General features: G+C 27.3%; 1 protein-coding gene across 3 annotated transcripts in view; it reads right to left on the minus strand.

The window, feature by feature from the left end:
• The window catches only part of LOC136977664 (sodium/potassium-transporting ATPase subunit alpha-like), a 155,414-nt gene that overhangs the window by 114,872 nt on the left and 24,951 nt on the right, over positions 1 to 15,591 (minus strand). The window contains exon 2 of one of the 3 annotated variants that reach the window (XM_067273198.1): positions 14,462 to 14,559. The exons of the other annotated variants lie outside the window; for them this stretch is intronic. Coding sequence (XP_067129299.1) covers positions 14,462 to 14,506 — 45 coding nt within the window. The 5' untranslated portion in view covers positions 14,507 to 14,559. The remainder of the gene's footprint in view (positions 1 to 14,461; positions 14,560 to 15,591) is intronic. 3 annotated transcript variants of the gene reach the window in all.

Here is a 15,591-nt window from a genome sequence, read left to right on the forward strand (position 1 = left end):
GAGCAGATAATCATCAAGAATAAACCTAATCTAGACATTTCTTTTGAAAAGTTTTTGATCATGGACAATTCACTGGTAACATGCAGAATATTGACAGATATGAAGATCATGAAAAAATGTGAAAAGAGTTTCTGATGATGATGAACTACAGAATCAGATAGATTCACCTAAAGCTATTACCCCAAAAGAAGTGGAAAAGACCATTGAAATGTTGAGAACTTTCAATCTTCCTTACACACCGGTGATTCAATCAAAAAATACACTTACGTAAAACCAGATAACCGGAGTGGTTAGTATTCGGGTCGCAAACGTTTTCGTAGCCTCTTCTAGGCTCTTCTTCAGGCTTAGTAGTAATAAATTCGAATCTTACTAAATTCGAAGTAGTAATAAATTCGAAGTAGTAACTTAGTAAATTCGAAGTAGTAACTTAGTAGTAATAAATTCGAATTTATTACTACTAAGCCTGAAGAAGAGCCTAGAAGAGGCTACGAAAACGTTTGCGACCCGAATACTAACCACTCCGGTTATCTGGTTTTACGTAAGTGTATTTTTTGGTTGAGAACTTTCCTTAAATATGAGGAAGATATTAGTTGGGAAGCATTCACAGCTATTGCTTACCCAAAAAACTGTCCAGTCAAATAAAGTCAGCCATCAGAAATTATTGACCAACTATTTCTGCTAACAGATTCAAAACATTTTGTTTTTACCTCATACAGTTATATACTATGTATGCTATTGTATTAATAAAATATCAAACCCCAAATAAAACTTATTACTGTTTACTGCATTTTAAACTTTATATAAATCTGTCTATCTCAAATTTTCTTTCTCATTCTTGTGAGATTCAAGATAAACAGGTTTGATTGTATTTATAAATAATAGTTATGATTTTGGTATAGATTATTTCTACACATTCTCCATACTTGTCTAAACATTTGCTTCAAATGGTATACTAAGGCTTCTATGCTGACATAGAAGAAATCAGTGTCAAGTGCCTAAAACCATGACATGAAGGCTTGATTAACTTCTGTGTTGTTTGTGAATCACCTGCCTCCAGATGCCTCTTCAATGGTATGAACAGATGAAAATCACTGGGTGTCAGCTCAGGGAGGATGATTCAGTACATCCCACTGGTAGCATCATAACAAGCCACACATAATGTTGCCAAGTGTGACCTCACATTGTCATGTAGCAATACAATGTTTGTTCATAGCAACTCAGGTTGTTTTCAACGAATTTCCTCACACGACTACCTAAATATGTTACAATAGCAGACACTATTCAATATCTCTCCCATGGTGAGGAAGTCAACAAGCCTTTGCAGTCCCAAAAGACTGCTGTCATAACCTTCTTTGCTAATGGAATTGTTTTGAATTTCTTGGAAAGTGGAGACAATGCATATTTTCATGTCCTGGATGCTTGCTTTGTCTCCAGCATCACATCACGCACCCATGTTTTATCCCCTGCAGGAATTACACTCCTTTACAGTACTGCATCAAGTGCATGAAAAATAATCCCATCCTAGTATTTTGTTACTTCCTGTGAATTGTCTTGGTACTCAACATAGACACTTTTTTCTGTATCCCATTCATGAACAATATTGTGCATAGCTACCACTGAGATGTTCAATTCATTAGCAATATCTCAAATTCAAATGTGACAATCAGAAATGTACTGTACTTTATATGTTTCCAATGTTTCCAAATATTAAAGACAAGAAGGAGCTGTGGTGCAGTAAATTAGATGGGCTCTGTCAAAAGCACAATGTCCCTGTCAGAAGCAAAAGCCACTAAGGCACTAGTACATAAACATTTTTGATGAAGTCCTTGTGTTCTTTGATTCTAATAAGGAGAGATCTGCAAGTGGTGCCAACATATTAATAGAGACAATCCACACTGTTGTCCTGCAACAAAATTGGGTTAGCTCCTGCAACAAATTGAATAACTTAAGGGATTTTTCATCAGTAGGAATCTTATCATTTCTGAGTAAGAACACAGTCAGGTTCCTCCTGTATGCACTACAAATATTAGATTGTTGTGCTACCTCCTTATAGATCTTGCTTAACACTTTGCAATACGTGATTGCTCTAAAAGGCTTTCTTCAATGTAGTTGGAACTTAATTGGACTCTATAATGATGTATTATGGATTTGACAAAGTTGGGCTGTTATTCATGTATGATGGTGATACAATAAATACAGTATAGTATGTAAGCTTTTTTATGTAAGCTCTCAGTATATATGTAAGCTTCTTTTCTCTCTTAGATATGAATCAGAACAGTGGGAATAGGTCCTTTGAACAAGGGCTCTAAAAGAAGCAGACTTGTATGCAGGAGGATCATGAAGAAGGAAAGAACAGTGTATTGTGTGATGACTTAAAGTATGATATATAAGTCATCACACATATACTGTATAAGTCATCACACATATATACTGTAAGTCATCACACATATAACAGTAGTAAGAGTATCATTATATAAGTGATGTGTTAAATTTCTCTCCTCTCATTACCTGTGTGTGTAGCAATGATTTGTGTTATATAACCTTTGTATTATTTTTCTAATCATAATAAACAGCCATGACATGGCGTCCCTATCAAGTCCACCACTTTTCGGTTCAGTATGACTTTGAAATGGACAAAGGTAGTCATGTATGATTTTATACTTACTTGTAAGGTATCCTACTCACTAACTGTGAACACATAACTTGAAACAGTGATATATTTAACATGATGAGAACATCCAGAAAACATAACTGATGGTCACTATACTACCCAAGGTGTTATGTTAATCCATATGGATTTGTGAGATTGCTGATAGGGGGACAATGATAGGGGATAAAACACTAATTTCAAGTTTCTGCCATTAGATTTATACAAAAAAATTAAACAAATGCTTTCAGTCTACTTCTAAGACCTGCTTCAGATTGTTGAAATGCTTTGATATTCGAAAATGGAATGCTCCAAAGAATCTTATTCAAATTTTGACCAATGGGGTGTTTCCACTTGTAGCTGATGTAATAAGTCCTTTATAATGATGTGTTATATAAGGTCTCCCATGTATGGGAAATTTGTTTTTCATTCTTTATAGTTGGTACATGTTCTGTGTTTTCCTGCTTTCAAGATTTTTAACACCTCCAATATCTTGAGATGTTTCACTTTGTCCATCATCATAATTAATCTTGCTTGTTGTAAGTTGGCTTGAATATCATTTTCACTAGCATATATAGAAAAGGCAATAAATAGTCTTTTATTTTCTATATCCAATTTGTGTTCTGTAATGCAGTTTTTAGTAAAACCTATGTATATTAAGTCTTTTTTGAAACCTTTCATCTCTTATAAATATTTTATAAATCCCAGGGACTATTAAAAATAACACTTACGTTAAACCTTGTAACCGGAGTGGTTGTGTTATATAATAGCTAACGTTTTCAAGGATCGAAAACGTTAGCTATCATATAACACAACCACTCCAGTTACAAGGTTTAACGTAAGTGTTATTTTTATCTCATCCTGATGTGTGGAGATGACTAACTATTAAAAATGTTCAAGTTCCTTTTATACATTATTTTTGCTCCTATACAAGACCCAAGGAATTATTCCCTTTAAAGTTCTCATAAGAGCTTACACCCATTGAAATAAATAGAATATACTAAGGCAGAATTAAAGTACTTAGCAAATATAGCTGCAACACAAGGATTCCCAGAAGCTTAATTTATGAATTAACCTGCATACATGAGACAAGAACTATGGAACTGGATGGTGCATACTGCCTTGTTCACACATACAATATATCAAAGCAAGAATCTGTTTACCAATATAAAATTATCACTTATGAAAAGTACATGCAAAATATATACAAGGGAGTTTGATATTATATAGGAACAAAAACAACATACAAAAAGAACCTACAAATTTTTAAGCTTCTCTATTTTTATTTGCTGTGTGTAGTATTTAAAAGTGGATGTGGTGCTGATTAAAATCATATTTCATTTAGCTCTGGACATAAAGTGACATCAATGCACGATGTTACAATATGCTATCAATATCAGAATTTTAGATATCATACAATCTTAATATCAAGAATTTTCTTCATAAGGTAATTAGAGACAGGGTGTTGACAGTTTTAAATTGTAAAATATTTAAATGTTTCATAAATATTTTAAAAAAATGAAAGTATAACAACAATGAATGCAAATTATATTAATCAGATTTCAAGAACAAAATTTGGTTAATAGTATTCTTATTGGATCATGTTCACAATCTCCAGTTTTTAATTTCCACCTCATAGAATCAGTTTTATGTTAATAAAAAAAATTCAACAACAATAATTGTAAATGATTACAAATGTGGTGTGTACAAATAAAAAACTTGTTTTTTTCTCATCAACATTATAATGAAATAATGTTGACAATATTAAGTGAGAACTTACCATATAACTTAATATTTTTACCAATAAACTACCTCTGTAAGAAAATTATGCATTAGTATGCATAGTGTAAATTTTACTAATAAACTGAATGAATAAATTTTAATTTAAAAATTAAAAATTTAATTATTCAATTTGAAATTTGAATTAAACAGATCAGTTATTAATAATCATATACATTATTGATTTTTTACATTTTACAATATATAAGTTTTATAATAAATTTATAAGCATTAGCAAAATTCTAAATTTTAATAAAAAATTTTAAAATGTACATTTAAGTACACTTCCATAAATTTTACAGATAGATTCAAATATGTAAATTAAATTATTTTTAAAATTATAATTAATTTTAAAATACATAAATTAATAAATTTTTAGAATTAAACTGCAAATAGTTTTATTTTTACATTTAACTTATCTAAATAGTTTTCATCAGCATAAATTTAAATGTCTGTCAATACATATTGGAAAAAAGATTGATCTTTTTAACAAGACATACAAACTAATATAGTAATTAAAAGACTAAATTAATATGTCAATGTACAATTGAAAAATAAAAATTTATTTATCTTCTTATGTACTGTATATTTATATCAGCTAAATAATTCTTTAAAAATTTTATTAAAGCTTATATTTATACATCAGTTATTTAAACAATTATAGCTTATTAAAGAAAATTCATTAACCTGTCTTTAAAAATTTAGCTATGACAAAATAATTTTGAGTTAAACATTATAAAATAATTTATACAAAGTTTTTATAACTAAAACTGATATTAATAACACAATTAGTATTTGGGAAAACTTTTCTTCAACTTTCAAATGAACTAAACTGCATGAAAAATGAATAATTATTCTACTTCAATTTTTAATTTTTTCTACTGACAATAATATTTTTTTATAAAGTATATTTTGTTTCAAGACTTCTAACATTTTATTTTTTAAAAAATAATACAAAACAATAATAAATAATATAAACTTAAAATACTTTTTTTTAAATACATCACTTGAACTTATGTAACATCAAATGAAAATATCATGTATTATTTTAGAATAATTTTCAATGAACTGTTTTATTTCTAACTTAGTAATCTTATTTGAATATAAATACAGAAGAAGCATTAAACAGATGTATTTTGCTTATTAATATACTAATTGGTTAATTGCTTGTATAATTAAATAATAAAATAAAACTATTTTTAAAATATTTACATGTATTGTTGGATTTTGTATGTTTTATTTGATACATTTAAACAATAAATGTAATATTTACTAATCATTAGGTAACAGATTAATATAATGAAATGTAAATAGATTGCTAGATCTATAAACAAACAATAAGTTGCAGATATAAATTACAAATCTAACTATAGTTACAATTACATTTTCAGGTTTCAATCTGTCAAATTTTAATCAAAAGCTTTCCATTAAATTACATATTAACTTTTATCTGTGATATAAAACAAACAATAAGTTGTTTATATCACAGATAGCAAAGAAAAAAAAATTAAGTTATAAAAATAAGATTTTTTTATTTATATATATATAAACCTATAATACAACTTTCTTCAGAAAAAACCTAAATGGAGTATAGTTCAAAAAAGACATAAAATTCCAATTTCTTAAATAATAAACTGAACAATCTGCTTTGTTGCAATTCAATGTAAATTAATGAACCCCAATAAAGAAAATTGTTAAGTTTATTATATAGTATACTTCATAAATATATATTCATGAATAATTATTTAGTATATAGGCTTAAATTTTTTTGTGAATTCTCCATATCAGATGTGTATTTCATTTCTTCCATCTTAGATATTAAGTGTATTTTAATTTTTAAAATGATAATTTAAAATTATCAATGTTAAAATCATTGCATCTACTTTGTGATCCATATTTTACATTCCACTGAACTGAATTATTGTATATAATACAATTTTATTATCAGCACAAGATGAAAGTAAATGCTACAATTGTTAATCAGAAAGTAAGTTTTTATTATCCATAGATAGCAGGCAAAATTTTTAATAAAGTAAATTGATAATATATAATAAAAATGCCATTTCATTTTATTTTCAACAAAATTTTTTAATGGTTGAGACACTTATCATATTCTGTGATAAGTTTATTCTTCTTGACTGAACCTGCTGAATCAACTATGTTACCATGGAATGCTTTGATTTTTTCTTCATAAGAAAAAAAGCATTCCACAATAACATACTTCATTAGAGTATAGTTGACAGTGCTCTATTAAGAGATGAAATATGTAAAAATTATTGAATGCAAAATTTAACTTTTTTGAAGATGGTCTAAAAAATAAAAAAAACAATTGCACCAATTTCTAGTTTAAACCTTATAATGTCAGATATTGTCATAAAGAAAAATTACATTATTACATCATCACTACAAAGACTGGAATATTTTGTGTAGATGGTTACTTATAATGTTCTCAATAAGGTGCAATATATGATCTTGAGTTAACTGTACATTCATATTTGGAGAATCTATCATCATAACATTTTCTGATAAGATATCTTAAACATGAAGATAGTCATTATCATTTGGAATCCATCAAGTTATTTGATAAGTTCCAAATGACAATGACCTGCATTTTGTCAGCAAATGATATCATTTTACCTTTTTGTTGATTATCCAAATGTTTCATTTATGCTTGATCTGACTGGTGAAAAAGATATTAGATCCACACCTCATCATCAGTAATGATCCAATGCAGAAAATCATTTTTCTCTATTTCATTACAATACAGGAAACTGAGATTACATATCTTACTGCTTTCTTATCAATTAATGCAGTGAACATACTGTTGTCACAGATCTTACAATGAAAATCTGCCTGTAAGAATGAGTTCCTCAATGTATGCTATACTGATTTTGTTATTATTATTGTTCATTCATTTCAATTGTTGCCAGTCACATTATATTAAGAAGTGGAAGGAAATTACAAGAACTAGAGTAAAAACACCTTCAAATTCCAGCAAAGAAACTTTAATTTAACAATTTTCAGTCAAGTTAAACAGTCATCTTCAGATTAAAAGAACAAATTTCTTTTTGATTTACAAACATTAAAACATGCATTTTAAATATGATGGAGCATCTGATTGGGTTACATGTAGGCATCATTACAAAGGTGCAAAGGCATTTGTGCAAGGTCATTACATGTCAATATGCAGGTGATGCTGGTTATTCACCACACAAGAGTGAATAACCTGCATCAATGGAGCAATCAAACAACAATCAAATGCAACAATCAAAGGAAAGGGTATTTTGATTAATTTTATGTATAATAGAATTTATATCGCATGATATTTTAAGTAAAATTAATGTCATCAGTGATACAAAGCTCTTCATTTAATACACAAACAGCTATTGTTAACAAATTACAAAAGAATTAAAAGATTTTAGGACATCAAATTTTTAAAAATGTTATTAATTCTGCAAAAAATATGCAGATATTTTGGATGTAAAATCAGTTTTTCCAGATATTTGAAAAAAGAAATAAAAAATGATTATGAAGCAAATGATGAATGTCTAGCTAATGAAAAAGATAACCAGGATCATGCAGTAGATTTTCTCAGTATGATGCAAGTCTTCAAAATGCCGCCCCTTAAATGTTCTTTATATAAATTATTAGGCTTATGTAGGCTATAATTCTTGTTATTTGATGTATCTTACCAGGGCCATGTGGTAGATTTTCTCAACATGATGCAAGTCTTTGAAATTCTGCCTCTTAAATGTTTTTTATGCTCCCCCTTATGATGCCACCTGATGTGGCTGCCTCTCTGCATCATAGCACGGTACAGCCCTGAAGATAACTTTAAAATACATTTTTTTTTTTTGTAATATTAGACAGTATTCTAATTGAAAGATTTATGTTGCTAAAGGAGAATAAGGAAATATTTAAAATCATCCACAATGTCAATGGAGTGAAACAATGGCAGAAGAAAGATATCTTAAAACATTGAAAAGATTTAAACTTGAAATTAAGTAATGATAAAAAACCAAATAATCATAATATTGATGGCATAATATTGAATGATTCTTTACAAGGAACTCTCAACTTTACAATATTTCATAAAAAAAAAAAAAGATATATCCCCTCATAATTTGTTGAATTTCATATATGAGAACAACTTACAGGATAAGTTTCTGAATATTTCAGTTGTTTTAAGAATTTCTCTAGCACTACCAGTATCAGTGACTTTGAGGAAAAGAAATTTCTCAAACTCAAAATAATTAAAAATTACTTACAATCAACCATAAGTCCACAACCCAAGACTATTTAACAGATTTGTCTATATTTACAGAAAATGCTATTATACATAGTTTAGACTTAGGTGAATTAATTAAAAATTTTGTAGCTTTGTTCGTAGCTTTTTTTAGCAAAAAAATTGTAGCTTTTTTCATACGAATCATATGCACATTATACATGTGATTCGTATAAAAAAAGCTACAATAGTTATATTGCAAACTTGGTGAATCCAGATATAAACTAAACTAAAGGTCTATCATCATGGGCCCTTTTACGTTTGCTGTTTGTATACCATCATCATGGTCACCTTTTTACTCAATCTATGGAAGCAGCTACATCACATCTGTCTCTAGGTTTTGTGGCCTGTGCTTTTAAGTCTGAAAGGTTTGTCATCAAGTCCGTCAATCTGTTCACATTTCTCTCATTCGATCTATAAAAGCAGATACAGCACATTACGTTTGCTGTTTGTATGTTTGTGATCTGTGCTTTTGAGTTAGCTGAAGAGGGGCGAATGCCCAAAATGCAACCTGTAATTGGCATCCTAACTAAATAAAGAGATGAATAATATGCCAAGTGTTTTGAAAAACGTCACTCCATTGTGTCAATATAAAACAATAATTTCAAATTATTAAATTTAGTAAAAGATGACAGCATAACTGCATATCTTTAGTCTATTTTATGTTTTATCTATATTATTAATTTTCCAAGTTCTAGTTCAATAGTTAATCTGAATCTGATTATTAGTATAATTTGAGCCTAGTTTTCTATATATATTATATATATATATATATATACAGTAGAGCGTCGTTTATCCAAATCAATTGGGGACTGGGGTTGTTTGAATAACTTATTTTTTGGATAACCGATTATGTACAAAAAAATATATTAACCTATCCCGTGTTGAAATTTTTCTCCATTGCGTGTCCCTTCGTGTTGAATTTTCGTCGATTTTAAGCCTAACAAAAATTTTTATAATAATAATCGACACTATTGTATTGTTAAAAATTATTTCTTTATTTTGTACAAACAAAATAAATATATTGAAAAATATAAAAACAAAAAAATTATACTTTAGAAGTTAATCTAGTATCAAAAACGTTCAATTCAGCACAACACAGTCCGATTGGAAAGCTTTCAGTTAACCAACATTTCGGATAACCGGCTTTTGGATAAATGACGTTCTACTGTATATATAAAATTAGGCTCAAATTATACTAATAATCAGATCCAGATTAACTATTGAACTAGACTTTGAAATATATATATATTTATAAACTATATTTCTATATATATAAAATCCAACAATGAGTTGCTTAACTTTCCCAACAACATTTAAAACTGAGTGTGCCATCTGTTATGATATTTTATTAAGTACTTTTCTGTTAATGGGACACCAGTCAACAAGGAATAGCACCAGGTAAGGTTCATGCTCTGACTGAGGGATTTCTCACCCCAGAATTGTTGACCCCCTATACAAGCAAAAAAGTCAAAGAAAACATACCTGCACATGTGACATGTTGCAAGATATTCATCCCCAAACATCAGTTTTTAACATGTATCAATATACTGCCTATTGCCCATGTTCCATGTCACCAAGGCTTGCTATTTCTTGCTTTGACTAATGCTCTGCATATAATTGTGCACTTTGGTGCTCTCTCTATCACTTGCACCAAAGCAGCTGGGTGGGAGAAAGCTCCTAAAACTTTTTTCTATAATTTTATCTTTATTTCAATAGATTACAAATATTTAGAGGGTTTTAGGGAAAACCCCCTAAAACTATATAATATCAAATAGTCCATGAACAGTTAAATGGGTTACTTGAAGCCAGCATAGTCAGTGGGATAAATAGTTAAACAAGCTAGTCTTTGCAGAGACACAGACAACATTATCAAGCATCAGATTAAAGTTACAACTGGCATCCTGTTAACAGAAAAGTACCTTATTACAAAAAACTTTTTATATTTTTAATTATTATAAAATGGCAAAAAGCTTAATTTTGATGTCAGGGATGGGTTTCATAAAAAACTGTAAATGCTAATAACAAATAAAATCATTATTAAGTCTGACCCTACTGGAGTTACACATGACCTCTTTTATCTCCTCACCCCCTCGACCTATAACCGCCAAAATTTAAAAGATTCAATTCCCCTAATAAACAAACTTTCCTGCAAAATTTCAAAAATTTTCAATTTTCACAAGAGTTATTAAGCTTCAAAGAAATTGAACAAAATCATGCCCCCCCCACACACACACTGTTATCCATACATACAAAAATTACTCCTGAATATTTTTGTATTTAAAGGTCCCCTGGTTCCAAAAATTTTTAAATCTGGAGAGGAAGGTGATTTTTTGTCCAATTGCAATATTTTCCCTCTGTTATATATAATATCAGTTGGGAAAGTAATAATTACATTATGTATTATTAATTTGGGAAAATTAATTAAGCTAAAAGATCTCAGAGATAATATGAAAACATTTTGCCATAATTACATTAGAAAATGTTTAGACCAATAAATATTTTTCTTTTTGTAATATTTTGTTTCTTCTATTTCATGCCTAATTTATCTAGATTTTCTATACTTATTTTTTGTTATATATAATTTTCAAATTTGCCTTAAAATTGCATGGCACTACATAAATAATTATAAAATTTACAGATTTTAGTTTTTATAATGATATCCATGTTGAGATTTAACTAAATATTATATTTTTCCTGGAAAGTTCTTTTTATGTATTGTATTAAGTGCAGGTTTGTTTATATGGGGAGAATGACCTGTTATCTTATTCAATATATTTTTTGCCTTTTTCAATTAAACAGAGATCGTCTCTCTCTCTTTCAGTACACTCTTCACGTGCAGTCATGAACAAATTATTTAATGAACAAACACAAATAACCTTGAATAAACAACAAAAATTTAATAACTGAAATGTTTTCAGATATTTTTAATGACCTTCTTCCAGTAGAATATGTAATAGAATGCTACAACAGTAGTTTGGATAAAAATATTCCAAAATACAAATTCAAATTTTTATCATATGAATGTTATTAACAGGTAAATTGTTATTTACTTGCTAATAAGGCATTGTTGCAAATGAAGAGTAATGTATAAGACTTAAAAATTACTCTAATGAATTAATATGTGTGAATCTGTCTTCCATCAGAAAACCAAAACTAAAAGCCATCTCTTATTTGATTTGCTCTATGAAGTTAAAAAAATTATAAAATGAAATATAATCAATAGTTTTATTAAGTTATTAAATGTATCAGGAAATTTTGCTTTAATAATAGAGAAAAGATTTCAAAAACATTTTAAGAAATAAATTAAAATTATAGAAAAAAATAATATAATCTTTATTTCAATAGATTACAAATATTCTGAGATATGCTATTAAAACAACTTTTAAATAGTTGTTGTTAAATAATTTTTAATGCTATTAATTAAAAATTTAATATAACAAAAAACATAATTTTAATTAGAAACTTTATTGACTTTCATTGATTATAATTAAAATTTATGCTGATGAAAACTTTATAGATTTAATTTGTTATATAAATTTCAGTAAAAAATGAAATTTTAAAGTTAATAAAATTATATTAACTAAAAAAAATGTAATCATCACTTATGTGAATTTTTTGCCTCACATTTTTTTCAACTTTAAATTATTACATAACAATAAAAACTTATATTAATAATCTAAAAGTAATTTTAATTAAATCATAAAAAACAACTGCCAACAACAGATTAAAATTACCAATCTTCAGAGAATTATCCTGATACTCTGATAGATGATCCAATCTGATCAATCAGTTGCCAATGATTTTGAAATATTTATATAGCTATCTCTTGAAAATCTATGCCTAGTTAACAAATCTTTCTTATAATTTGAATTTTCTGAATCAAATTTCTAAATTCAAAATTTTAATAATAATTTTAATTATTTAAATGTTTTCAGAAGTATTTTCAGTCTTTGGATGTATAAATACAAATTTTTTTTAAAGTAAATATCTATAATATTTGAGAATAAAAAGTTTTTTTATTTAATGTATGTGTATAAATTAAAATTTTCATACTCCCTAATACTCTAATTTTTATTTACTTTTGAAGTAATATTTTTCAATGTATTTCTGCTTCTTAGCATTAAAATTATTGACAAATTAAGAGAATCTGATTTCCCATAAATTATCATTAGTCAATCTTATATCTTATATCTTACAATCATCTTTTTCTTTCCAGAAAAATTTATCATTCTAATTGTATCTAATTGTAACTATTTATATCAAGAAGTATGACAAAAAAAACTGTATTGTATGTTTACATAAGTTTAACAATATAAATACAAAATTACAAAAAAAAATATTTTTAGACATATATTTTATGGTTAAATTATCATCATATCTGTAATTTACAAAATTTACTTAAATTATAATTCAATAAATATAAAACGCTGCTTTATTACAGCAAAATAATACGAGTCTCCAAACTTATTTTCACTCAAATAACTTCTGTCTAATAAAGTGATGTTTTATATTTATTGAGTTTGAAATTAACAGCATTTTGTTTATTTATACGTTAGATTTTAACTTATTTGTATTGTGATAGTGGAAATTACTGATACAAATAATCAGCTCAATTTTTAGCATAAAACATTTCGTTAATATCAGATCTCACAAAATTATATATCTCTATTATAAGGTTAAATATTCTGAAAACTAAAATATAGTATTTACATTAGTATAATGAAAATAACATTCAAAAATAATAATATAAATAAAATAAATATGTAAAAAAATGCAGAATATTTTTTATTTTCTTAATTATTTCAAGCATTTCTTTTTCATTTTTTTTACTTCAAAAAATTCTTACATTCTATTAACTGTAATGCAGTTTAAATATTATTCTAATTTAAATATTAAAAAAAACCAAAAATATCCTTATTTTATATCAAAACTTTTCTAATTATATAGTATAAATGAAAAAATAATAATGGAACTAGAACAAATTCTTTATTAGTTAGCATTTTTACAAAAAAGATAAGTTAATAAAACTGAAGTAAAAAATAAGGTTATATAAGATGCTTCAGTTTCATGATTTTTATGTAAAAGTAACAAATTAGTGATCTATGTCATGAGTAGAAATTTTGAAAATCAATATTTTTGAAATAAAAAAAAATTTGATTTTTAAACAGATAAATACTATTCACTGCTTAATTTTTTTTTTAAATTCTTTCTGCCCTGTAGGCACTAAGAGGGCCTCTTTTAGTAAGTCCATTATAAGTTCAGCCAGGCCCACAATGGGGCGACTGGGTGGTGAGGGACAGGATCCGACATATCCGGACAGACCACCCCTGGACCCATCTGGATTTGATCCAGGGTCCCTGAGTAGTAGGCTGCCACCTTGACCATGAGGCCATCTGGCCATTTCACTGCTTAGATTTGGATGAATAACTTCAAAAAGCTTATTATTATTTAACCATTTATTAAAAGTAAACTTCATTTTAAGTATATAGATAAATAAAAATTTTTCAGGAAAGTTGATTCTTTAAACTGATAACAAATAAAGATTAAAGGGAAAAAAATCATGTAATAAACAAAAATAAATACAATTTGCCATATTAAATAAAATTCTCTAATTTCACAGTTTACCAACCAATTGTATTATGTATATATTAATTCAAAATGAAAAATTCTCTTTTATTTCAATTGAAAATTTATGCTGATGAAAAGTATTTTAGGTAAGTTAAAAACTCTGAAATAAAACTATTCACCTTTTTCTGAAATTCTAGATGAAACTCATCTATATAGTTAAACATTTCATCATGTAACTTCTCATAAATAGTTTGTTATAATAATAAAATCTGTTTTCCTGAAAATAGAGTACTTTAGTTTAAACAGTAAATAAAATATTGATATTCTAAAATAAAACACAATTTATTGAAAGATTGTTCAGTTATGTAAATAGATAGACAATAAACAGATAAAATAATAAACTAAATACATATATACTTTTTGCCTTTAAACATAAACATTTACTAATTTACAAATATTAAGTCATGCCAAATTGCTATACAAAGTACTGATGAACACCATAAAAAATTTTAACAGCAAAAGAAATATGTTTAAACATATTTCAACTCCCAAACCCAGGTTTGCAAGATCAGCAGAATCTGCACAAATTTACAAACACATCTTAAAGGGCTCTTGCATCAGCTCTAAGGATATTTATTTCATCTTCAATACCTGAAATAGGTGTGAACACTAAAATATAGATATTTTGGATCCATTATTTAAACTAATTATACTCTATGTATCTTTTAAAGTTGTCATTATAATTTAACTTACTTTTCAAATAAATCATAGTTGGAGTAATCATTTATATGCATAACAAGCAATTATTTATTGTGACATTGTCACAATGCCAGGCTGAAATTTTTAATCATGTTTTTAATTAATTTAATTTAAAATGTATGTTCTCCATCTCAAAATAGTAGCAGCTTGCCCCTGTATATCATACTTTTCCTTTAATAATAGAGTCATGCAAATCATCTGTTAACTGTTTTCAGGAGAAAAGTTTTGAACTGATATAACATGACTTCCAATTTGCATCAGTTCATATATAGTTAATTGGGGCCTCCTGCCCCTAAGGTTTCCATATCTGGTCTCAGATTTCACCTATCTAACTCCATTCTCAAGATTAAGAAAAGACAGTGGAAATTTATAGATCTACAATTTTTTGAAATTGCAGCCCAATGACTAAGCATTTTCAGTCAGTCAACTGCATAACAAAATTTATATTTTTATTCATTCATTAGTTGATTTCTGGGCTGTTAACAAAAATTTATAAAAATATTTCAACATTTCAAAATATCTGTGCCAAATAATGTTATTTCTGCATGTT

Source organism: Centruroides vittatus, unplaced genomic scaffold (assembly GCF_030686945.1).
Source record: "Centruroides vittatus isolate TY-2023 unplaced genomic scaffold, ASM3068694v2 contig_466, whole genome shotgun sequence".
NCBI classification, from domain to species: domain Eukaryota; kingdom Metazoa; phylum Arthropoda; class Arachnida; order Scorpiones; family Buthidae; genus Centruroides; species Centruroides vittatus.